The sequence below is a fragment of the Mauremys reevesii genome, linkage group 2, assembly GCF_016161935.1.
Source record: "Mauremys reevesii isolate NIE-2019 linkage group 2, ASM1616193v1, whole genome shotgun sequence".
Lineage (NCBI taxonomy): Eukaryota > Metazoa > Chordata > Testudines > Geoemydidae > Mauremys > Mauremys reevesii.
This window is the reverse complement of record NC_052624.1, coordinates 237,798,928-237,825,454: the sequence shown is the minus strand read 5'-3', so window position 1 is coordinate 237,825,454 and position 26,527 is coordinate 237,798,928. Positions and strand designations below refer to the sequence as shown.

General features: G+C 39.6%; 1 protein-coding gene across 8 annotated transcripts in view; it reads left to right on the top strand.

Moving 5' to 3' along the window:
- The window catches only part of SNX16 (sorting nexin 16), a 41,146-nt gene extending 29,208 nt beyond the window's left edge, over positions 1 to 11,938 (top strand). For 6 of the 8 annotated variants that reach the window (XM_039528106.1, XM_039528107.1, XM_039528105.1 and 3 more), the window contains 4 exons: positions 5,906 to 5,975; positions 8,691 to 8,827; positions 10,550 to 10,669; positions 10,932 to 11,068. In XM_039528106.1, coding sequence (XP_039384040.1) covers positions 5,906 to 5,975; positions 8,691 to 8,827; positions 10,550 to 10,669; positions 10,932 to 11,040 — 436 coding nt within the window. In that variant the 3' untranslated portion in view covers positions 11,041 to 11,068. Of the gene's footprint in view, positions 1 to 5,905; positions 5,976 to 8,690; positions 8,828 to 10,549; positions 10,670 to 10,931 lie in introns of all 8 variants that reach the window. The other 2 variants (XR_005595273.1, XM_039528111.1) reach the window with 2 other exon arrangements.
- The last annotated feature ends 14,589 nt before the right edge of the window (positions 11,939 to 26,527 follow it).

Sequence of the window (26,527 nt, the reverse complement as noted above, 5' to 3'; positions counted from 1 at the left end):
GCTTTCTTTACAAGGTTGCATTTTGCCTCTTATATTGAGGGCCTGCTGGCTTGGTGTGAGAGATCACACATGCAGGACTGGCGGGCAACAGAATTCGGCTTGCAGGCAGACCTGGTAAGCCACAGTCTTTTGGCTTCTTTAACCTTCATAACTTGTGGGGGTGGTTTAAAACAGCAGCACCCTCATTTCCCATACCAAGCACCCATTGGGTTGGTCATTTAAAATGGGTTGGCCATTTAAAAGGAGGGGCTGCGGTTTTCGGGTTAACGTGCAGCACAAACCCAACTAAACCCACACACCCAATTCTCTGGAATGATCGCTTCACCCCTCCCGCACTGTGTGGCTAATAGAGAGGATGATTTCTGTTCAGCCACAGGCAAACAGTCCAGTAGGAACGGCCACCTCTGAATGTCACCTTAATAAAATTCCCCTATTTCAACCAGGTGACCCTGGGAGTACATCCAGGAGATCTTCACTGAGATGTCCCTGAAGGATTTCCGCTCCATCCCCACACACATTAACAGACTTTTCCAGTAGCTGTACTGGCCGCCAATGCATCCCCAGTCTTCAGGGCAAATTAGCTATTAAACACGCTTGCTTTTAAACCATATATTATATTTATAAAGGTACACTTACCAGAGGTCCCTTCTCCGCCTTCAAGGTCTGGCAGCCCACCTTGGGTGGGTTGAGAAGGTACTAGATCCAGGGTGAAAAACGGTTCCTGGCTGTCGGCAAAAACGGTTTCTCCGCTTGCTTGTTGTGCGCTGTCTTCAGCCTCCTGCTCATCATCATCATCCTCATCCCCAAAATCTGCATCCCTGTTCTGTGAGAATCCATTGACGAAGTCCACGCACAGGGGTGAGGTAGTTGTACGGGCACCCCCTAGAATGATATGCAGCTCATCATAGATGCAGAATGTCTGGGGCTCTGACCTGGAGCGGCCGTTTGCCTCTCTGGTTCTTTGGTAGGCTTGCCTGAGCTCCTGAAGTTTTATGTGGCACTGCTGCGGGTCCATGTTGTAGCCTCTGTCCTTCATGCCCTTGGAGATTTTTTTCAAATATTCCAGCATTTTGTCTTTTGGAACGGAGTTCTGCTAGCAGGGATTCGTCTCCCCATACAGCGATCAGATCAAGTACCTCCCATTCGGTACATGCTGGAGCTCTTTTGCGATTCTGGGACTCCGTGGTCACCTTCTGATCAGCCCGCCATGCTGGCCTAGCAGGAAATGAAATTCAAAAGTTCGTGAGGCTTTTCCTGTCTACCTGGCCAGTGCATCTGAGTTGAGAGTGCTGTCCAGAGCAGTCACAATGGAGCACTCTGGGATAGCTCCCAGAGGCCAATACTGTCAAATTGCGTCCACACTTCCCCAAATTTGACCCAGCAGGGTTGATTTCAGCGCTAATCCCCTCATCGGGGAGGAGTACAGAAATTGATTTTATGAGCCCTTTAAGTCGACAAAAATGACTTCGTCATGAGGATGGGTGCAGGGTTAAATAGATCTAACGCTGCTAAATTCAACCTAAACTTGTATTGTACAGCAGGGCTTAGGGAGTTGGTAGGTAAGATCCAATGGGAAGCAAGTCTAAGGGGATAAACAGTTAAAGGGAGTTGGCAGTTTTTCAAAGAGACATTATTAAGGGCACAAGAGTAAACTATTGCACTGTGTAGGAAAGATAGGAAGTATGGCAAGAGACCACCCTGGCTTAACCAGGAAATCTTCAGTGATCTGAAGCTCTTAAAAAGAGTCCAACAAAAAATGGAAACTAGGTCAAATTACAAAGGATTAATATAAACAAATACTACAGGTTTATAGGGACAAAATTAGAAAGGCTAAGGCCCAAGAAGAGATTAAACTAGCTAGAGACAAAAAGTGTAACATGAAAACATTCTACAAATACATTAGAAGCAAGAGGAAAACCAAGGACAGGATAGACCTGTTACTCAATTCGGGGGGGACAATAACAGAAAATGTGGAAAGGGCAGAAGCCTAAGTCTAAACTTACTAAAATATTAATAAATATAATATTAATATTTTAAAAAATTGCAGGTTTTTTTTGTTTTTCACAAAAAAGGTTAGTAGTGATTAGGCATCTAACATAGTGAATGCCAGTGAAAATGAGGTAGGATCAGAGGCTAAAATAGGAAAAGAGCACGTTAAAAATTACTTAGACAAGTTAGATGTCTTCAAGTCACTAAGGTCTGATGAAATACATCCTAGAATACTCAAGGAGCTGACTGAGTAGATAGCTGAGTCATTAGCGATGATCTTCAAAATGTCACAGAAGACAGGAGAGATTCCAGAGGACTGGAAAAGGGCAAATATAGTGTCCATCTATAAAAAGGGAAATAAGGACAACCCAGGGCATTAGACTAGTCAGCTTAACTTCAGTACCCAGTAAGATAATGGAGCAAATAATTAAGCAATCAGTTTGCAGAGACCTAGAAGATAATAAGGTGATGAGAAACAATCACTGTGGATTTATCATGAATAAATAGTGTCAAACCAACCTAATGGCTTTCTTTGACATGATAACAAGCCTTGTGGATGGGGGGAAGCAGTAGATTTGGTATATCTTGACTTTAGTAAGACTTTTGATAGTGTCTCGTATGGCCTTCTCATAAACAAACTAAGAAAATACAGCCTAGATGGAGCTACTATAAGGTGGGTGCATAACTGGTTGGAGAACCATTTCCAGATTAGTTATCAGTGGTTCACAGTCATGCTGAAAGGTGCATATTGAGTGGGGTCCCGCAGGGATCAGTTCTGGGTCTGGTTCTGTTCAACATCTTCACCAGTGATTTAGATAATGGCATAGAGAGTACCCTGATAAAGTTTGTGGATGATACTAAGCTAGAAGGGGTTGCAAGTGGTTTCAAGGGTAGGATTAAAATTCAAAATGATCTGGGAAAAGTGAAGAAATGGTCTGAAGTAAATAGGATGATATTCAATAAGGACAAATAAAAAGTGTTCCTTCCTAAATGGAATAATTAGTTGCACACATATAAAATGGGAAATGACTGCCTAGGATGGAGTACTGTGGAAAGGGATTTGGGGGTCATAGTGGACCACAAGCTAAATATGAATCAACAGTGTAACACTATTGCTAAAAAAGCAAACATCATTCTGGGATGTATTAGCAGGAGTTTTAAAAGCAAGACACAAGAAGTCATTCTTCCGCTCTACTCCGCGCTGATTAGGCCTCAGCTAGAGTATTGTGTCCAATTCTAGGTGCCACATTTCAGGAAGGATGTGGACAAATTGGAGAAAGTCCAGAGAAGAGCAACAAAAATGATTAAAGGTCTAGAAAACATGACCTATGAGGGAAGATTGGAGAACTGAGTTTGTTTAGTCTGGAGAAGAGAAGATGCAACAGTTTTCAAGTGCATAAAAGGATGTTACAAAGTGGCGGGAGAAAAATTGCTTCTTGTCCTATCCTCAGAGGTTAAGGAGATGGGCCTAAATTGCAGCAACTGGTTTAGGTTGGACATTAGGAAAAACTTTGTAACTGTCCGGGTGGTTAAGCACTGGAATAAATTGCCTAGGGAGGTTGTAGACTCTCCATCTTTGTCTAGCCTGCTCTGAAAAATCTCCAAACACCTGTCAGGGATGGTCTATATCAATTGTTCTCAAACTGTGGGTAAGGACCCAAAGTGGGTCATAACCCCATTTTAATGGGGTCCCCAGGGCTGGCTTAGACTTGCTGGGGCCCGGGTCTGAAGCCTGAACCCCACCATGCGGGGCTAAAGCCCTTGGGCTTTGCCCCCTCCCCCAGCCCAGAGTGGTGGAGCTTGGGCGGGCTCAGGCATTGGTCCCCCATGCTGAGGTTGTGTAGTAATTTTTGTTGTCAAAAGGGGGTTGCGGTGCAATGGAGTTTGAGAACTCTTGGTCTAGATAATACTTAGTCCTGCCATGAGTTCAGGGGACTGGACTTAGATGACCTCTCATGATCCCTTCCAGTCCTATGATTCTATGTGATAATCTGAGAGGGGAAACTCCCTTCCCCATTATGGTCTGAAAGGGTAAGGATAAAGGAAAGAGGAAGAGGCTCTCATTTCCTTCTCCATTCTCTCTAAAGTTCCTGTTTGGAGTGGGGATGGGGCAGTGAAATTAAAGTTAAACACCATAGTAATACAAATTAAAATGCATTTCCAAGGGAGTTACAGTAAATAGTAGACATAACTTCTAGTTTCTTAAAATGTACTGTAGAAAATCACAGGACTTCCCACAAGCTGTTCTACAGAGACACCAAGAAATTGACATGACCTATCGTAAATAGAAGTGTTTATATAGCAGACTGAGTACTTAAATGTAATTATTATGCTTTTTGGTTATCCTCTTTCCACACAACCAAAATAATGTTGAAACTAGATACTTTAAAATACATTTGGATTGAACTTTGTGAAATCAAGGGTGAAGATATTAGAGGACAATGGTGAGCTGCAGTGCTTTTATGTAATAATGCTTCCGTGTTAGCCATATGCAATCTCATACAACACAGCTCACATCTTTTAAAAATAATGGTTCAACCAGATAAAGATGGACTATAGAACCTTGTTAAAAGAGGGTCAGCTGTTTAAACAGTCAACTAAACAAATTGACACATTGCTCTAATATGGTTGTTTTTCAAGATGGCCCAACTTTGAGGTTGAATAACTATTTTTACATGTGAAAAGTGTTGGATTGATTTTTATTTTTTCTGGTAAATTAATAGATCACTCTGTAATCCAGTCAGTCATGGCTGGAGCGAATCTAAAATTAGCAGTTGGATAAGATCCAGCCACAATTGATAGGATTACGTAGTGATTTCAAGTCCTATATGAATATTTAAGACTCAAAATTCTTAGGAAAAACTATTTTAATTGCAGAAAACTCTGGACAAATAGTTTACACTGTGGTATAAGGGGTACTGCTGCCTACTGTGATTTAAAAAGTGGGGCAATTGGAGCAAGTGGGAATTTAAACTACATATTGGCAAAAATAATTCCAAAGAGGGAGAGGTCTCTCAAACAGGAAGGTGGAAGCAACATCAACTAGTCATTCAAAACTGAGTTGAAAAAAGCATTTAGGAACGTACTGCAATGAAATGGAGAATAGTAATCTCTTTCCACTAGACTTGTGGACTGCAGAGTGAAAAGCTGAAAGAAGAAAATATAGCAAAATAAATGGTTACGCATAGGGTGGAGAACGTATTTATGCATCTCTTTTGGTTGCCAGTCTTAATTAAAGTTGGTTAATTAGACAAGTGGGTGAAAAAAACTTGTTTCAGCGGCGACGCCTCTCGATGACGTCACTTGTCGGCGGCAAGTGGCGTCATCGAGAGGCGTCGCTGCCGAAACGCCACAGAAATTCATCAGCATTTCGGCGGATGCTCCACCGTCGGCCAGGACGCGGGCGCACCGCGTTGGGACCCCTGTTCTAGCCCTTACTAAATAGTACTGTCGTGATTTTAGTTCACCTTTTAATATTTATATTATATAGATATACATATATAAATAAAAATAACCAGGAGAACGTTACTGTTAAATATTTAAGGTGCCTGGGAAGTAGCATGTCAATTGTCCATTAAAATGATCAATTTCTCTCAAGAAGCTCAGAAATCCTCATTTTAAACTATATATTTTTAATTCATAACTTATGCATGGATGTAAAAGCTTATGAGAAATTCATATAGTATCTAAGTACTGTTACTGACTAAACACACAAGCATGGCTCACATAAAAAGAAGAGTATATAAACACTTATGTATATTGGCGGGAATAATATGGAAGCATTGATTCCTTTCATTAACAAAATCATTAGTCACTTGCAGAAACCCTTCAGTTGTGTTCATCTTTAGATATTGTTGCATGTTTCTTTTATACCTCATCTCAATATATATTTATCATTCTTTGTTTTTTGGTGAAGCCTTGCAGTGAGAGAGTTTCTTTGTTTGGATGATCCACCAGGTCCATTTGATAGCCTAGAAGAGAGCAGGGTAAGTGCTATCTAATATCATATGACAAGTACAAATAGTAAATATAGAACAATAATCATGTTTGTTTTTAGAATATTGTAAAATATTGGCAGAATAGAGAAGAATGTTACAACTAAGATATTTGTTTCTCATCTGGCATTTTTCCTGTGTAGCTGGGGTAGACTTTCATTCTTCATAATCAGAAAGCAGTAAATGCTTATGCTTAATTCTAAAACTGACCAACCATTTTTGAATGATCTGGGCCCATTAATAATCTTTTGTCCTCTTCTATTGATACAATGATCCCTAAATGTACTTTGTCCCCAGGGGTTGCTACAGCATACTAGTTGTTGGCACACGTGAAGTGGGTAAGAAGATAGCTAGAGTGTTAGTGGCAAAGGTCTAGTTTAGAGTATGACAAACTACAGGATAAAGTTACTGAAATTGTATGTCATAGTTGTACAAGGTAGTTTTCTGGCTTCACAGTAGCATCGGCAAAGTCCCAGTCAGCAGGACTATTCCAGGTGGTGAACAGATGGTTAATCCAGGACATTTACATTTAATAAAAGAATCGCATGTTTCTCACCTTGAGTTACTTTGCAGATAAAATAACTCTGATTCAGATTGAGCTGTCTGTTGTGGCCGCAGTCTTCCCTTGCTTGAATTTCCAGTCAGTGAAAACTTCAGCAATGCTTTTTGCAGGGAGCACATTACTTTGATGCATTGTAATTTATGCTGTCAATTTGTTTCTGGATGCAGCCTGAAGTGATGGTCGAGACCTATAAAGCCATAAACAAATTGAGGCATGGCTGTCCAAAGCTATGGCTGCATTGGGGAATTTTAAAAGAATCTCACTGGTTCAACTGAACTCATATTAATGCTGGTGGAAGCTAGAATGTAGATGCAGCTCCTTCAGCCAGACCCATTTTTACCACCTGAAGAAACTTGGAACCCAGCTTCTGACCATCTCTCTCTGGGCATTGTTGTGTACATCTTCAAGGATTCAGTGTATCATTTTGTATAGTATACACTTTCATTTAGAGGATGGTGAAATCAGTTTTCGTGTTAACCATTTGATTGTAAACTTTGAGGTAAAAACAAACCATTTTTAACAATGCAAACTAATTGAATGACTAGTTCATGCTCATTAAACAAGCATTCCGTTCATAGTGATGATAATCATACACATATTTTCCTGATAGGTATCTCAAGCTTAGATTCTGTTAGTGCTAATCCATCTTCCTGCAAGCCTAAGAATTTGCATAGTACACTTACTAGTGTTTAGTCCCATGCAGATTTCATTAATTTCTTTGGGCAGCAGGTATGCTGTCTTTAGTGGAAATCCATATTCCGGGGTTATTTTTGTACCCATTTAGCACAATTAATAGCTGCTTTGTGAAATCTTAAATCAGTCTGTACATTTTTCTTACTTTGTGGACTATTTATGTGACAAACATTTAGGTGCATTAGTCTAACTGTTTATACGAATTCCTTACAAAAGTGTATGAACATTTTACACTATTTGTACATATATAATGGCCAATCTCTAAACCCTGAATACTCTGACCTTCTGCAAAATACAACAGAATCCACATAAATGGCTTCCTGAAATGGAATGCCTGGGTAATTGGAGTCATTGTTAGAGGTTCACTGAAAATTTTCATTGTGAAGGTTTCATTGGGTGCTGTGTGTTTTCTGGAAGACTATTCCTGCTATGACCAGGTGTGAACAAAACTCATGCTAAACTGACAATTTGTTTCTAATGGCCTAGGTAAATTAAGGTGAATTTACTATACCATAGTCAATGAGATTAATTAACTTTTAAACCATGAAGTACTGTAAAATCAGATGTCTTTTCATGTATAGAAATGTTTTTGAATTGGGGGTACATTGTGTTTTGTTTCAAATCTATATAATTGTAAATATTACCACCAATTTCATTAATTGTTATTCAGCGATGGACTTATATGTTGAAGCAAAATACAGTATCTTTCCAAAACACATTTTTACAGGTGACTTTTAGACCTCTGAAAAACAATAGAAGTGCTGACACTATCTTAACTGTAGCATACAGGTAACTTCACTAATATGAACCATATTATTTTTTACTTTAATAGGGCATAGCCCTGTCTAAAATGTTCACATTTAATAAGTCCAGTGAATCAATGGTTAACTGCATGTAATATAAACCAAAAAGTTCACCTCTGAGTTGGATGGTTTCATTATTTAGTGAAGACATATACATTATTAAATTAGAAGTGCTCATTACTGGTGGCAGACTTACTGCTAACAGTAATAGAACAGTAGGCTAGATGCCAAGATTTATATCGTATCCTGCACTAAATGGATATATAGCAGTTTACTTTAGCCTTATGCATTAAAACTGGAGCGAGTTCACTGAAATTCAGTAGGGTATACATGCAAGGATTACATTGCAGAATGGGGGCCTACTTTGTCAATCCTGTATTTATTTTGCAGTTGGTTAAATAAATGTCAGTGGCGTGACATAGCAAAAGTATTTCAGTTGTGGTATGGTGTAATAAATGGTTAAAAGCCAAGTTGCATCTTTTTATTAAAGACAAAAGTACAACTTTTAAAGCTCACTAGACAGCTCTTCAGGGGATCAATACAAAGAAAAGCAACTATAACCCTGTAACTATTGTACATTTTTTAAAGAAAAGCCGTAAACTCAGTCCACTGTGGTGACAGGCAACTAACCTTGACATTTTCTTTTAGGCTTTTTGTGAAACTTTGGAGGAAACTAATTACCGTCTCCAAAAAGAACTTATTGAAAAACAAAGGGAAGTGGAATCATTGAAGAAATTATTAAGTGAAAAACAACTTCATATAGATACTATAGAGAAGAGAATTAGGTATGTTGTGGCTTCAGTATTTTCAAAATTTCACAGACTGATATTAGTAGCTATCCAGATACATCAGTCAAGTGGCCGCGCAGAAGGCAGTGTTTTAAATAATGCTTTCTCATATATGGAGGGGCTATCTAAGGAAATGTTCTGTGTTTGGTTTTTAAATCATTTAGAAGTTATAAAGTTCCCCTATATTTGAAAGCCTTTGACATGGCAAAATGATTGCTTGATCTACTCTTGTGGTTTTTTCTCTTGTATTTCATATGTGTTTATAGTTTTAATTTTGTTGCTATGAGGTGCTTGGTATGCTGCAGCAGATAGACAATTTGTGGTGCTGTTTCAAAGCTCTTTAAATCAAAGAAAAAGTGGCAGATCTTCATAATAAAATTTTATTGTGCATATCTGCTAAAGTGTGCAGCAGACCCAGGGGAGATGATGTTGGAATATTGAGAGTTCTGCAGGACCTGCTGAATCTATCATTCTGGAATTTTTATTTGGAAAGGCATGAGTCCTCACAGCTATGTTAGAAGCTTTAAAAGCTCTAGGGATGTGTGTACTATGGCATATACAAATTCACTAAAACAATGAATATGGTGTTGGATGCATGACTTGAATTTAGTCATTAACACAATAAGAAAATAGTTTGAGGAAATGTTACTGCAGCTATTGCAAAAAAAGATTAAGAAAACTCACAAACAAGCCACCAGTCACAATAAACAAAGATATAAATATTATGCTTTTTATAGCTTAAATTTCAACCAGTCTTAAAATATACGATATTAAGATTGTTTTCAAACAAATTTTAAATGTTTCCCATCCAACTGCAGTTTCTTCTTTTCATAACACTCTACTTTGAAAACAGCTTTACCCTTTTTAAAAAAAAAAAAAAAGGTAGGAGTAGGGATTGGAGATGTTTGTATGGGTGGGAAAAGAATACATTTGAATTGGAGAGAAGAGATGGAGGCAAGAATGAGAAGGAATTCATGAATAGTATGAAAAAAAAAAACCAGCTTTGTACTTCATTCATGTTATAATTAAGTGCCAGATGGAATATGCTCTGGGGACAATCCATAGTCTCGTGGCAAAATATCCATTTTTAGCCAGGATCTGTAGTACAGGAACTTGCCACTGACCTAGTAACTTTTGTCCCATCATGCTTCAGGAAAGACCTGTTGCCTTTCTATGTTTCATTGTTAATGAAACACTGTCCTACTTAGGCAAACTTGTGAAAAGATCTGTGTATTTGTTATATCCACCAATACCACTTATTTTCTATCACTGGCAATTTTCTATGACCTGTGTTGAACAAGAGATCAGACTAGATGATCACAATGGTCCCTTCTGGCCTTGGAACCTATGAAGGAGAGCCTTAAAAAAATATTGTCTAACATTCATCTGCATTTGCTGCTAATCTCTTACCTGAAGTCACAGCCCTCTGGGGCATCAGAACCATTTTGCAATTTGAAGGACAGAGGATTAGCTTCAGGTGAGGAATAAGCAGCTGGAGCAGATGAGCTGCTCCAAAACAAAGGTCCTATGTAAACTATGGAACTTTCTAATAATAAAAAATAAGAGGGGTAAGTAGAGGGAATGATAGTTGTTTCTAAATAAAATGTCCATTTAAAATGAACCATTAGTGGCTCTTCAAGTGTTGATTCACTACTGAATGTTTTGTCATAAATATATTGGTTGTATTCTACATAAATGTCTCTCTTGAATTTGATGTAGGGATTTGTCTTTAGGAAATGGGAAAATGCGCAGAATGTCAGGAGAAGAAAGCGAGTGCAGTGGTGAGGTGGAGTCTTCTGCAATAGAAGCAGATCAGGGCACCTTGGGAGATGACAGCTGGTAAATGCAACTTTATTTAACTTAATGTATTTTAAGTACTTGATTGTATAGACATACTACTCATCTTTTTGCACAAAACGGTTTACTGCACAATATTAGCAGCTGTACACCGCGTTTGATATGGACCCTGGAGAAGAGGAGGAGGTAGACTTGCAGTGAGTAATAGTTACCTAGTTTTGCAAATGTTTTGCAGATGGCATGAAATTAATACAGAGCAACAAACTGGTTTCTGTATGACATACTTATTGATCTGTTGTTGCAGCTCTGATAAAGAGAATCATGAGACGTGCTGGAGTGGCTCATTGGCTGAAAACTCTGTACCAGAAATTGAAGTTGCTGAAGTAGCATATACTGCTGATGAAGAAGAATAAATTAACAGCATCTGTCATTACCTTCAAAAGTTTCATAATTCTTGGGATAGACTATTTGTAGGTAAAAGCATGCAGTAGCTGTAAAGAATTTACAGCAAAGAGCAAGAATGCACACAGTTATTGTTTACATAAACAAATCCTTACAAATTATTCACATAGGAAATATACTCGTTGCTGCTTTGATTCAGTTTTTATCCAGCCTTTATATATTTAATATATTATACAATCTAATTAGGGCTAAATTCAACTATGCCTAGATTCTTAAATACTGAACACAGAAGATCATGATGATTTGCTAGGGCGGTGATTAAAGCTACGTATATGTAGTCACCAATCACATGTGACGTGTTATGTATTGCATGTTGCTACAAATGTGATCTATTTAATGTGTTCATCTGTTTGATGTTTGTTTGTTTGTTTGTTTTTCAAATTCTTATATAGCCATAAATTAATGCTCATTGATGTAAAGATGAACACAACTTGGGTTTAAAAGACTATAGGAGCTACCATGTTTTTAAAGTTCTAAATGAAAATCATTTCTCTGGAATTTTAATGCAATAAAATAAGACTTGCAGTGACAAAAGAAAAGGATTAATGAAATGGGATTATCATTGGACATTTTAATAAAACAAACTTAGTCGTTGCTGAAAGGAGTGAGCCATGGAAACCCAACACATGATGTATGTTCATCCCATTGTAGCATGCTGTAATAATTGATTTAGTTCAGTAATGCATCTTTAAAATCCCACACCTTTGTGTCACACCCACTTAATGATCAAATCAGTAATGTTGCCTTTTATCCAGAACACTACCTCTTACCTTCTTGCTAATGCATACATACTTTGGTTTTTTAAAAAAAACCAATCTAGATTATATGTAGATGACTGAATGACTTGTATTTAAAAAAAAAAAGCCATATTTTTTCTTCACATTCATAATTAGGTTGAATCTAGTTGCAATGTATTTTTGTTTCAATATATTGTACAAATGGGAATAGTGCTACAGAACATTCTATAGCCTATTTTTCAAAATGTATTAAGCCAAGTGATGCACTTTATAATAATTAAGACTCGTTTGTGCCAAGTTCAATTGGCTAATTTCTTTTGAGAAAGGGGAGTTGCAGGGAGGGAGAGGATTATGTTGTGCCTTTTTGTATTTTACTTGTTCATTACTACAGAAGTTTGCTATAGTACTGTGGGTCAGCTTTATGAAATCTTTCATACAGCTTGTTTCTGTTCTGTACATATTTACTGAAAGTGCCTTGTTTTCCTCTGCTCTTCTAGTGGGAAGAATGCCCCCCCTACCCTCCGCCGTATCACTCACTCCTTTGTTTAATGCTGTTAATATGCAGTGTCTGTGTGCTGGAGTTTTCAAAGCTAACTTTGTATTTCAGGCTGTATATATAATCTTTATGCAGAACTGTATGAACCCTTCTGAGGAAATAAAACTACAGACATCACATCAACTTTCTTTATCTGTTGGTAGAAAGATTTTTAGTACCTTGTGAGAGAAAAGTATAAAAATCTGTCTGAAAGACAAATCTGCAGTGTCTCATTTATGTCATACGGTTGTTCAACTTCTAGTCTAAACTCAGTCATTTTTGTACCAAAATTTAATGTCTGCATGAAAATGTAGGAATGCTGCACAACATATCAGAAAATGTACTGTACTTCTACTGAAGGTAAAATAAAAAGTGATTTAACAGTTGGAATATCCTCCTGGGATAGCCTGTAAGGCATCCAGAGAATTCAGTACAATTACTGACTTCGGGTACAATTTACATTTACATATCTTTTTTTGATAACTTGTCGTCAAATCCCAGCAATCACTTGTTTAAAAAACAGGTCTGAACTAAATGTACTAAAATAGTATTGGTTTTAGGATTACAAATGTTTTTTTAAAAAAAACTTGAAAGAATTTCACTGATCATTTAGACAACTCTATTTAAAAATTCTCCACCTATGTTAATTTTCTGTCTGCCTTTACCTATTTAATGAATATAAGCCTAAATACAAAAATTTTACAAAGCAGTTAAATGGGAGGGTCCAGAGTTGTGGGAGGAGATTTTGTTTTGCCCTGCCCTCTGTAAAGATTGTAGTATAGGAGAACACCAGTGTTACGAACTGACCAGTCAGCCACACACACCTCATCTGGAATCAGAAATACTCAGGCAGCAGCATAATTCCCCCCCCCCCCCAAAAAAAAGGCAATTGCAGTACAATACTGTGTTAAACATAAACTACTAAAAAAAATTAAGGGAAATTTTATTTTAAAAAAAGTTTTGACAAGGCAAGGAAACAGTTTGTGCTTGTTTCATTTAAATTAAGATGGTTAAAAGCGGCATTTTTCTTCTGCCTGGTAAAGTTTCAAAGCTGTATTCAGCCAATGTTCGGTTGTAACTTGAAAGAACAACCATAACGTTTTGTTCAGAGTTATGAACAACCTCTATTCCCGAAGTGTTTGTAACTGTGAGGTTCCACTATATGGCTCTGTTCTTATAAACTGGGCTTTAATTGCCATATCTTGTATGCAGCCTCTATTCCCTTTGAGCACACTTCCAGTTGGTACCTCTCAGATACTTATGTGGATTGACACAGTAGGTTTTTAAATCAATTATTCATACAGTGCATTTGAAATGTACTGACTAAGGCTTCCTTGTAATAGTCAGACCCGGCTAAACAAAAAATGCAATTTTGTGTGGCAAATGCTTAGTATCACCTCATGTAAATAGCATACAGTAGGGAACTTCAGTGTAGTTACACCACTGATGGAAATACAAAAGTAATCCCTTTTGGAGTTGTGCAACACAATGTCAGCTTGAACATCACTGTTAGCTAGTTTTTATACCTATTTGTTTCTCTAAAATTCACTCTTTTGTAAGGTTCTTTGCAAGCTCAAATACCATTCAATACCCTTATTTCAAACATTCTGATTCTAATACAACAAAAACCAGCTGGCAGTGGTTCCATTCATAAGGACTGAAGTGTGGATTTTTTTGTTTTTGTTTGTGCTCTCAACAATGCATGCAGCACACAAATTGAAATCCGAGCAGAGTCAACTAATTAGATGGATTACAACCCAATAATGCCCTTGTCTCTGTTTTGCCAGAGTTGATACATTGTATCATCTACGCCAACGTGCAGGTTGTTTTCTATTAACATTGCCAAGCCCATATTGCTCCCAGAGCTAATATTCTTCCTTTCTGCATTAGTGCCTGACTACTCTTTCCTACCTCACTCACCTCATGCTTATTTAGTGAGTCTTGCTTTTACTTCAGACTATTTCTCACCTTTATCCATAACAAGTTGGATTTTTATTTTTATCCTGTAAAGTATTTGCAATCCCTCCCAGTTTTGCATCTCTCTAATTTGATTAGTGTACTCTAATGAGCCTTCTAAAATAAATGAATGAAAACACTGAACAGTAGTGAACCAAGACTGGATCCCTCTGCAACTCCACTTTGTGCCTATCCCACTTTGACAATAAACCATTAATTACTATGAGCAAAAATACTCCTTTGGAGTCTGCTCAAGGGAGGGGAGCAAATGCACGGTGAAACCGGGGCTGAAAAAATGTACAGGCGAGTGGAGCCATGCAGCATGATCCTCCTTACAAGCTCCTGCTATCTTCCCTGTGGCTCATCTGTTTGGAACTCCGCAGCATTTGGGTGGCAAAGTCATAGAATGGGGCAGGGGGTAATAAGATGTGGCCACTTTAGGTGGTAGGCTCTCTGAAATGACAATTTCTGAGAATCTACATGAGTGCACTGCTTAGAGCAACAATAAATTCCATTCCCAGTTTGGCTTCTACTTCTTTCTCTTTATTGGAGTTAGTCCATAGCTTCAGCCCACAACCCAGTAGCAGTATGGCCAGCAGTTGGCTGTGTATCTAGGAGAACGGGTGGTAAATGAAGCTTTCAATTCAAAACTTCATAAATGTTTTCCTGGGTTTTTGCCTCCATGACCATTTTCCAAATAGCCCGAGTTACCAGTGCATAGCGAGTTCTGGGAATCCCTGCACAAGTCCAGTATCTTGAAATCTCTGCAACTGGGACCAGAGTTTTTGTTGTTTTTAGGGATTGTCAGGCTCCATCCAGTGTAAAGGCCAGATCACATAACCCTCCCATGTAGTCATTAATCTCCACGTGGGGTAGTGTGTTTGCTTTTCTTTGGTTTTCATGCCAGTCCTGCTTTGACTTATTTCCCCTGTCCCTTCATCCTTTTTCTCTCCATGTATCATTAGTTCACCTGCACCATCCTGGAGCTATTTCCTGGAGATTTCTGAACAGTGCTGTAGGACACAATGTTCATGGTTACGTACTTCACTATAAAGCTTGAGATTTGACTTTAAGAAGTTCTTAGTCATCCTGGCCTGTATCATTACATCCACATTTCTGTTTCTTAGTCTTGGACACCAAATAATGTGACCATCCAGAGTAGACGGAGACAGGTAAGTTCAGTTAAATCCTACAACATCCTATAACAAGTACTGTTCTGGGTGAACAAAAGTTGGAAACATTCTATCCCGGTGAGCAAAGCTTTCGGCTGGTTTTCTTTTCAGTTTTGATTTTTATCGTCTTTCCTTTTAAATTAGCAGGATTCAAATGTTTTTTCTTTCTAGCAAAGACGAAAGTGTTTTTGTCTGTCTGCCCCTGCTCTCTGTAGCTCCGCTTCAGTTTCCCTCTGAGACTGAGAGGATGGATCAAATGTTGCCAATCATGATAAACTCTTCCCATGATATTTCCTTTATCCGTTAAATGTAGCCTTTTATAGTCCAATGGGATTAGGTTCTGCTGTATGTCATAGTTTGTCATTCAGAAACCTACACCTGAAATCCTGGAGTTTTTGTCTATAAAACCTTAACCCTAACTCTCTGGGCACTTGTTTTTATCATGTGCTGCTTTGTCACAGCCGTGTTTGCTGGGCACAGCTCTATATTTGGCTTTTTCTTTGTATCTGTTTCAAGGAAAATAACCCAAGCCAGGGCTTTTAATATATTTTAGAATTTGTAATCCAAAAATTGACCTACCTTTTTTATCTATGTGAGCATGATATACAGTCTTATGAGTTTCCCTACAATGCTTTGTGGTATTTTTGAAAAAGGCCAGTACTTATGTACAGCTCTAGTTTAATAAACAAAATCCTCACCCTGAAGAAACTCTAAATGATGTGATCTTTTAAAGTTTCTCATTTGAGTCTGCAGCTGGTCAAACCATCTCACTTATGGGAAATAGTGTGTACTGCTAGCAGCAAGTTCCTCCTGATAGATTTCAAACTAGTTTATAACTGCATTTTAGACTGTAACAATCTTGGACAATTTTGTTATAGATTAGAGAGAAGAAAATTTGTCTCTTTAAATGTTGCCTGCTGTTCCTAAAACACATTCAAAACCCTTCTAAAATCAACCATCTCTCAGTCCCAATGCCAAAGTGAGACAGTTAATACAGAGAAATATGTAATAATACCCCAAGACACATTATTTATAAAGCAGCACTTTTTCCGTTGGTTGGCACAAACACTGCAACTACAGTCATATCTACAATGTCAACATATACTTTGATTCTGAAACCAAACAAAGGAGCGCCACAAGATGGGGCTTTATGCAGGCTGCCTATGCTTGAAGCAGAAAAGGCTTTTGAAAGGAAGTGTTTTAAATTGTCATTTAAAGGTGGTAAGGGAGGCTCAGGCAGCTGTGGAGGAGGAGCAAGTATCACTATGTATGCCTGCATTGTAGCTCTGCTAAATAGCGCCCATTGAGTATAAATTAAAGGGCATAAGGGGAAGAAATTTTGCTCCCATTGTCACTCTGAGATCTAATGGCAGGTTTGGCTTAAAATTAACTTGTCCTAAAGAACAGCTGGCCCTAAAATTAAAATTCTTGCATAGCAAAGTGTGTATAGGAGGTGTGTAATTAAATCCCCACCCACAGCAAGGTTTCTGTTTCTTCTTTTACCTCACTTCCAAGCACAAAATATTCTCATTTCTCCTGTCCCTCCTTTGTTTGTGTGCATGGGTGCACTCATATCAACCCTGCAGCTACATGTATATATTGCATGACAGACCAAGTAATAGCATGCTTGCTTTTTTAAACCCTTCTTATCCCTTACCTCAGCCCCTCCCCATCATTTGTTGGGCTAGACACTGGGCAAACAGAGCAATAGATAGTCCCACTGCAAAGATTCTAGTGCACTTTGAGGCTTTGTAGAACTAATCCGACTGGTCTTTGGGAAGAATGAGCCAGACAAAAAGCCAAGCCCAATGAGAGCCATGAGAAGTGGGGAAGATATTCAGGCCTGGCCAGATTGAGGTGCTGTGATGAGAGAAGCTCTGCTTGAGAGGGAAATTTGAATCTGTCTTTTCCAGACCTATCACTATTAGCTGTGCGTGGACCACCACCTTCCTCTGGGTGAGGGACACTTCTGGCCAGATTGTACCCTTATGCTCCAGCAGCCAAGTCTGTGGGGGCAGCAGGGAGTGCATTCATCCCTGGCTGACACTTGGCCTTGTGTGCACGAGGGGAAGTTGGTGCACTAACCACCATGCCTAACTCTCTGTGTCTGTGTTACTTTTCCATTTTAAGACCTCCAGAGTAAGGCTTTATCTACATACAGCACCCAGTACTGTGAGGTCTCATGGCGCATAGGAGCTTTGGGTGCTACCATAATCTAAATGTTTATTAATAATAATAGCCTGCACTTGTATTGTGCCTTCCACCCAAGCACCTCCAGGTACTTTACAAACATTAGTTTATTATATTATTCCCCACTTGGAGGAAGGGGTAATTGAGGAAGAGGGAAATTAAGTGATTCACCCAATGTCACAGCACGTCACTCTGCTACTGCTGAATCTGTAGCCTGAACAGCAGTTAAAATTAGATGACACACTGATGTGAGGAAACAGTAGTCTGTGTACAGGAAAATTGTCCTTGGAAATCTTGACTGAATTTTAAATGTCTAAATGTTCTTGCTCATAAATTATTAGTTTGTTCTGGATTTTATTACTCTCTCACCTTGTAGAAGAAGATTAAACCTAAAATGCCCTTGCCTTCTCCTCTCCATCTGGTGATGGTTCTACAGACTAACAAGAGCGGCACAGATACTTTTTCTGTGATGTTAAGAATGACTCTATAGACCAAATACCCTTTAATTATTTCCGTTTCCATTTATAATTACACAGGTTGTCAAGCATTGCTCATCTGGCTTGTGTGTAATTGGAACAGGTCGTGTATTGACGTTTTAACATCGCATTTCTGTTGGCATATGTAAAACTTTTTAAAAAATGGTTTAAGAAACAGTTGTCAGCTATGGCAAATTCCCTCCAGGGCTTCATGACTCAAACATCCTAGCGCTCCTTCCCTGCCTTCATGTCTAGGTAATCCCGAACACTCTCAGTGAGGCTCCCAGCCAGGTTTTGTGGTAGTCAACTCATGATTTTAAGGGCTCTCTTCTTTTCCTTCTTCTTTACTTACTATTTATGTAACAGGAGTACTTAGAGGGCCCAACCAACACTGGTGCCCTATTATGTCAGGTGTTCTACATGCCCAGACCAAGAAAGATTCCCTGCCCTGCCCTTGCTGGGGTCAGTTGACTCAGGCTCAGGGGGTTCAGGCTGTGGGCTAAAAATTGCTGTGTAGATATTCTGGCTCGAACTGGAGCCCAAGTTCTGGGACCCTCCATTGTTGCTCAGCTCTAGCTCCAGCCCCAGCCCAAACGTCTACAAAGCAATTTTTCAGCCCAGAAGCCTGAGCCTTGTGAGCCTGAGTCAGCTGACAGGGCCAGCCATGGGGTTTTTATACCTCTGTAGGCAAACCCTAAGTGCCTTGGTTCCTCATCTGTAAAAGGGGGATAACAGCAGTGCCCTACCTCATGGACATGGTGTGAGGATAAATACATTAAAGATTGTGCAGTGCTCAGATACTACAGTGATGGGGGCAGGGAGCGGCATATAGACAGACAAGCAGCATCTCAGTGACCTAGGTTCTTTTTAGGATTAGCCACAAGCAGCTAACGTATTAACATGGTTTTGGATACACTTATTGTCCCAGTCTAGACCTGGCCTTGTCCAATTCTCTTCATATATAGTTTAAAATAAAAGAAATTTTGGAAGGAGTCAAAATGCTGTTATAACTGAGAAGTTGACATCCTAATGGACTTGCTGCTGCTGCTGCTCCTTATTCTAGGGGGGCCTGCACCTCCCACAAGTCTGATCTGGGTTACCTGGTCCTAATTCTAATAAGAAATAAACAGGCAAAAAGAAGCTCTTGGGGTTCAGTTAAGGGTGATCAAATCAATAAACAAACTCGTGCAATGAAGGAATATTAAGCAGTGAAAACTTGAACGTGTCGGTTACTAATTAACTTTAGATTTTACACTTGAAAGAGTCTGTACATGCAAAGAATTCCCCTGGATGCTGCCAGGCATAAACATTCTCTGTGTAGAGCCTGGAAATATTTAAATCCTTTATTTAGCAAAGTCATGGCGGAGGCTGATGTTTTCAATCCCGGGTGTCTGAAGTTAAGCACATAATCAGTGGCCTGATTTTCAAATGAGCATCCCTGGCTCCCATCGCAGAGAAATCAATCACAGAAGAGTCAGGATAGTCCAAAAGTTAAGGGGATGGATTATTTTCCCTGAACTGTGGCATTCTCAGCTGTTGGCTCCTGCACCTACTGCTCCACCTGGCACGGGGAATGGTTGAGGGGAAGCAGATCTTGGCACAGGAAAGACTCCAAACCAAGGTTTCTAGGCCCAACTCCTCAAAGGTATTTAGGCTCTGTACTTCCACTGAAAATCAATGGGAATGAGGAGCCTAAATACCTTTGAGGATCTAAGCCCCTAGTGCTGTTTGGTAGGTGTGATAAATGAAGGGGGGGGCCCCATAACTCCCTTTTATGGACACCCAGCCAGCCAGTTAGCTATAAAGTCCCTCTCAGTGGCTGTTCTCTGCTTGCTTTACCTGTAAAGGGTTAACAAAGTTCCCCAGGTATGAGAAAAGGAGTGGGCACCTAACCAAAAGAGCCAATGGGAAAGCTAGAACTTTTTAAAATGGGGGCAGGGGGAGAACTGTTTGTGGTTCTCCGGGAAAAAGCGGAGACACTAGGGTGACCAGATGTCCCAATTTTATAGGGACAGTCCTGATTTTTGGGTTTTTTTCTTATATAAGCTCCTATCCCCCCCCTACTCCTGTCCTGATTTTTCACACTTGCTGTCTGGTCACTCTAGGAGACACAGAGCAGCAATGCTGTAAGCAACTTTAAAACCAGGTATGAAAAAGCATCAAATTGTACCTCAACCCTACTTATCTGAAACTCCAAATGTGTAAGTAGATCAGAAATGTTTAGAAAGAAATTATTAGGGTTATTTCTATTTATTTCTTATGGGTAATAGACTCCTCTGTGCTAACCCCAGATGTTTTTGTTTTGCTTGTAACCTTTAAGCTGAACCTCAAGAGAGCTATCTTGATGCTTAATTTTTGTAATTTGTTTCTTTTAAGATCTAGCAAAAAGCCTAAGTTCCAAATGTATTTCCTTTCTTTTTGTTTTTAGTCAATTTAACCTTTTTTAAAGAACAGGATTGAATGTTTGTGTCCCTAAAAGGTTTGTGCATATGTTGTTTAATTAGCTGGTGGCAACAGCTAATTTCCTTTGTTTTCTTTCTCAGCTCTTCCCCGGAGGTGGGGTGAAAGGGCTTGAGGGTACCCCCCAGGGAGGAATTCCCAAGTGCTCTTTCCTAGGTTCAAGGGGGTTTTTGTGTATTTGGGTGGTGGCATCATTTACCAAGCCAAGGTCAGGGAAAAGCTGTAACCTTGGGAGTGTAATACAAGCCTGGAGTGGCCAGTATTAATTTTTTAAAACCTTGCAGGCCCCACCTTCTGCACTCGAAGTGTCAGAGTGGGGATTCAGGCTTCACAGTAGGCCACAGAGCACATACTGTGGGCCAGAGCCTCAGCTCACATACATCCATATAGCTCCATTAACAAGGATTTGCCCTGTGAGTATTAATGTTTCTTTTGTGAAATGTAAACAATAGGATGTTACTAAAAGTGTATTATACGATATGTAGGACACGCCTCACAACCTAGTTAATGTTGCTAGGACCCATCACATCTGGAGTTTCTGGATGTGTGGTTGATTTTTTTTCTAGGTCAGATGAACCCTGAACTAATGCAAATTAGGATTATTTTGCTGACAAAGCTCCCAAACTATTGGGACCCCAATATTTAACTCCGGTTTCACCCTCAAAAGTAAGAGGTGATCACTGCCACCTGTGCTCAGCTATTAACGTCTGAAGCTATTTTACTTTACTCTGCAGCCCACATGTAGGTTAGCAGTAAGACAATCAATCCATTTAATCTATTCCCCTTGCATGCACAATTTCTCGCACATACTTTGTTTTAGCAGCAGTGATCTGAAACAAAATGAGAACCATTGGATCGTTGGGATTTAACCCTGCCCTGGCTGTATGCAGTGTTGTTCCCGGGACACTAGAGAAATCAAGTAGGTGTGGTAACATCTTTCATTGGACCAACTTCTGCTGGTGAGACAAGCTTTCGGGCTTACGCAGAGCTTTAACCATGGTTGGCATTGAGTTTTGGCTCTAACGTTTAAGAAGGCTGCCCAGAGGGCTGAGAGGAGCTGTGCTGATTACTAGATAGAGCAGAGGCTCAAAGAAAAAAAGGTTTCAACAAAGTTTTAAGCTCTGCCACCATCACCATTTGTAGCCTTCAGTAAATCAGATCACTTCTTTCTGTGTCTGTACCAAGGGGATACACGTCTTACCTCCCTCTCTCCCGGGTAGAATGAGAATCAATTAACACTCATAATTTGTGAATATGAAGTGTTGTTTTGCATTTGGCTGTTCTATTCTATAGATGCCACGCACAGTATAGTCCCTTTAAAGCCTGTTTCTGCCTGACCACTCTTGTCCTTCATGGAGAACATTTTACATCCTTTACAAGGCATTTCTGGCACTGTAATACATTTGGATGAGGATTTTTTTAAGGGATACTGCAAGAATTCTGAGGTGTGACAAAATAGTCTTTCAAGCAAATTAAAATTAGCACTAAGGAATTCAATAAACCATTTGTCCAGCTGTAATTAAAGTTGGGGCTGGGAGAATGAAAGCTAAGTGTAACCATTTCAAAGTGACTTCGCAGCCTAGGCTCTCAAGTCATGCAGGCTCTTTTTTTAAAAAATTCAGCCTGAAATCAAGGAATTAACTCATCAAATCTTGGCCAGGTCTCAGATGCTTACCAGAGGGCACCCAAGCAAACATTTGCATGGCTGGGTCTCCTCTTTGCACATGTTAAACGTGCAGAATGGGAAACCAAGCAGGGATATGGAGGCAAAACAGGTCAGTAACTATAGACATATTTGAGCTCTGAACCAGAAAACCTTTTTCTTTTTTAAATTTACATTCCTACATGCAATGCCCTTTTCTTTGCCAGATGATCAATTAGTGAGATTGAAATAAAGTTCTGTCTGAAAGCAGGAGCCTGCTAAGTGGATTTCAGTCCCCCAGTCTGTTACCATTCCTATGCTGAATACAGAGCTCCACCTATCGGCTAACAAACTCCTTTCCCTCAAAATCCTATGCAGCCATGACTTTGGTGCGGCTTACAAGACCAACCTGCTTTGCAGCTTTATGATGACTAAGGTGTTGCAAATTCAAAGAATATGTCAGTCATTTTAAACAACCCAACTCCATATCCAGTAAATCCTGTCTGACCTAGATTAGTTCAGTATTAATTAAACTAATGATCTCATGCCAAAATGTTCCTTGTGTTAGATTTAACACAAATAACAACCTAGGGAGTCATGTAATACATCTGAAGATTTAGAGCCCATCTAAAATATGTACCATTTAATCTTTTCAGGAAATAGTACTGAGTGTAGGGATCCAGCTGACTCCCGTTTGACTTAATAGAGCTTCCAAATGATACTTCCCTCCCCCTGATAGAAGAGCAGATTCTAGGGTTTTTTTTCCTTTGATTTCAAGTAAGGAAAGGCACTAACAGCACTGATAATTTAGTGCTCTCAAGGCCATTGATGTGTTTTTTCAAATAAAAAATTACTTTGGAATCTTTAACTTCTCAATTATCTTCTGAAATTAAACCAATTTCATTCCCACCAGCTCACAACTACCTGAGTGAACAAATAAGTATGTTAGTTGCAACATGCTGCAATTGAAATTGATTTAAGAAAATATTTGGTGTGCATCGAAGATTAGGCTTGCGATATTAAAGGTCTCTTTAGAAAAAGCCTCCCAACTATTTCCTGGCTTTTAAAAAATTAACAAAAGTGCTTAAGTCCCATTGATTTTTCTCTTCAGTGCCTAAATCACTTTTGCAAATTTTACCCCTGGTGCCTAGGGCCTGTGAGCATAGTGTTATCAGGACACCTTTTGTTTTTCATTGTTGCAGCCATCAGTAAGAGTGTTAGAAACTAGCAACTTTTCTTAGCTGTTCTGTTACCCAGCCCTAAACCCTGGTGTTAATTCATCCATTCTTCACATATAGCAGGTGTGTTCCATGTAAATTATTCCTACCACAAGCATTTACTTGGTGCCCGTCACTATGGTATTAAGGCTTGAGAGATTCAAGTTCTTGGTGAAAGAGACTAAACACGCTCCCCAGCTGCTTGCAGCTTTGTGAGTGAGCTGGGAATCCAGGATTTCATTAAGTGGGTAAGGCTGGGAAAGAAGATTGCCATGGAGAGCACATTCCAGCTGAGCAGACCCACTCCTAAGAAAGTTCTGCCCTCAGCAGTAGAATGACAGTACTCAGTGAGAGATAGGAACCGGCAGACTTGGGTTTGTCTCATTTTGAACCCACTCAAGTAACGCAAGTTCAAAAGCTGAACTCAAATATTAGCAAGTATGAGCTTTGTTTAGGAGAGACTGTGGGAGGGAAGTGAGGAAAGGAGAGAGAGAGAGAAAAATCTCATTAAAAATATGCACAGTATACACCTACACACCAGGCCTGGGCAATTAACACAGCTATGTTAAAAAAACATTAGGGTTGCAAAGTGAAGAAAGTCAAGAAATGACAAACTTAAGATTTTTTTTGAGTAATCTTTAATTCTTCCAAGGCAGCCAAGGGTGTTTTCAGGCACCACATCATCTAAGCTACCCAACTTGATATCCTCCCTTATGTGATTCTAAATTGGATTGTTTAAAACTTTCATGTTTGTGTTGACCCCCATTTAACTCCAATGTCTAATGAACATTTTGGAGAAGAGTCATCTTTGTGGATTTGACAAGTTAGCTCTGAAAGGCAAATAATATATATTTTGGAGGCAATCTCTAGCAACCTCAGAAAGAGGGAAAACATGCATCTGTCCATCTCTTTCAGGCTCTCTTTATAAGTCATTAAAAAAAACCCAAAAAGGGCACAAATCCCAATTAAACAAGAGAACACCTCGGCATGCCTTCCTTAAAACTCCAGGAAAGGAGAGTCTGGCTTTATAGGAACTCATTCTAATTCAGTAGAATTTTCTCTGCAGAGTAGAAGATCCCTAGGAATATAGCCCACGCATCACTTTAACTAGAATATATATTTTAACTGAATCACTTTTGGAAAAACTTTTGAATTCAAAACTAGTTTTGGGAGATCCCCCAGACACTCCCAAAATTGTTCACAAGACTTGGGGGAGGAGGGGGGGAGGGACCCTTAAACACCAAAAGTTTGCCCAGCCCAGATAACAGAATTAAAGTGTAGGGAGGACAGGTTAGGTACCATAAGATAAGCAAAAACATCTATAGAGCAATTAAGACATCAAAATATTTATTTTTTAATTTACACAAACAGCACAAACATAACATTTTAATTATTTTTACAATGATTATTTCCCTTTTTGAAAATACCCAGATTAAAGTGTCAAAGCCCAATTTAAAAAGAAAAAAAAGGTTCCTAAAGGAAATACTGTTCAGAACGGGGAGGGAGGGGGAAGCCTGCGTGCTGAGTCCCCCTTCCTGCCTGGGGCAATCAGCTGGCTTGCGGTGTTTAGGGGGCAGGAGCAAGGACTCAGCGTGCAGGCTCCCCATCCCTCCTCGGCAATCAGCTGGCTTGCAGCATTTAAAAGGGAGGGTTGAGAGGAGCGAGGACGCAGAGTGGGAAATAAAGGGGGAGGAGGTGGGGGGGAGACGAGTCAGGTCAAGAATAGGGGCTTGGGGGGGGAGGATGGGAGGGGGCAGGCTGAGGGTTGAGCCCCCCCAGCCCCTGGTGTTTGCAGAGTAGGGGAAGCTGCCGCTGCTGCGCAATGTGCTTCTCCGAGCCTACAGCACCTTCAGCCTCCTCGCCTGCCTCATCTCCAGTGCCAGTGGGCTGTGCCTGTGTAGGGTGAGGCGGGGGCACCTCCCAACTGTAGTGCTGTACTGTATGTACAGCATGTTTGTAAACACACAGCACGTGCACACTACTCCCCACAGCATAGTATTAAGTTGCTTGTTTAAAATGTACATAATGCTTTTTATCTGGCAAAAAAAGTTTCCCTGGAACCTAACACACCCCCCCCCATTTACATTAATTCTTATGGGGAAAATGGATTCACTTAACATCGTTTCACTTAATGTTGTAGTTACGTTCCTGAAAAATGTGACTTTAAGTGAGGAGTTACTCTACCACTATTGAAATAATTGGAGCTATAGCTACAGCTGAGGAGCTAGTCTTCATGTGCAAATTCAGCTCCAATTGGAAACTGCCTCTTTCTTTTTGAATATATGTGTCTCTTCTGTGTCAAGATGGTATTTGTTTAGTATTGAAGCAGAAGGACTTGCTAGAGCCAACCTGCTCCTGTAAGAGCATTCTCCATTAACTTGGGCATATCTTACAAGTAGGATTGTAGAAGCATAAGAGTCCCTATAGTCTTTGAAGGTATGCTGGGGATTTCTGGAGTTTGAGAACTACAGTGCATGGGGCCGGGGGGGAAGCCTTTTTCATTGTGTCACAAGGACGCTGACTCCCTGCCTGCAGTGATCAAAACGTCGCTGGTTGTTAATATCTGGATACTTATGGGAGGCTTAGATCCGATAGAAATGAGTGCTGTACACAACTAGACACAGAGAAAGCTTTCCAGTGCAGGGACCGTGTCTTTATTTTCAAGAGAAATTAAATAGCAATACGAATATCTCTGGTTACTTCTAAAAGGTACAATCAAATGTACATTGTATTTAATTAGTGTTAGTCAAGCGTTTTGAATAGGTTAAGTGCTAAGTATTGGAAAACTACTAACTTGAGAAAAAACAGATGTTATGGGCCAGTCTTTCCAAACTAAGCATGTAAACATATTGGCACTGCCTAACTTATGTATAGAAATGCCAGAGGTGTGCACATTGATCAGATCTGTGCAAACACATGGCCAGTTATGTGCCTCAGTAGTCCATCACTGTTACCCAATTTATCCATAACTTAGGTACATTGACATATATAAGCTTGCTTAACCTTGAAATGTGACTCTCACCAAATGCACAGAAAACAGATCTTAACTCAGA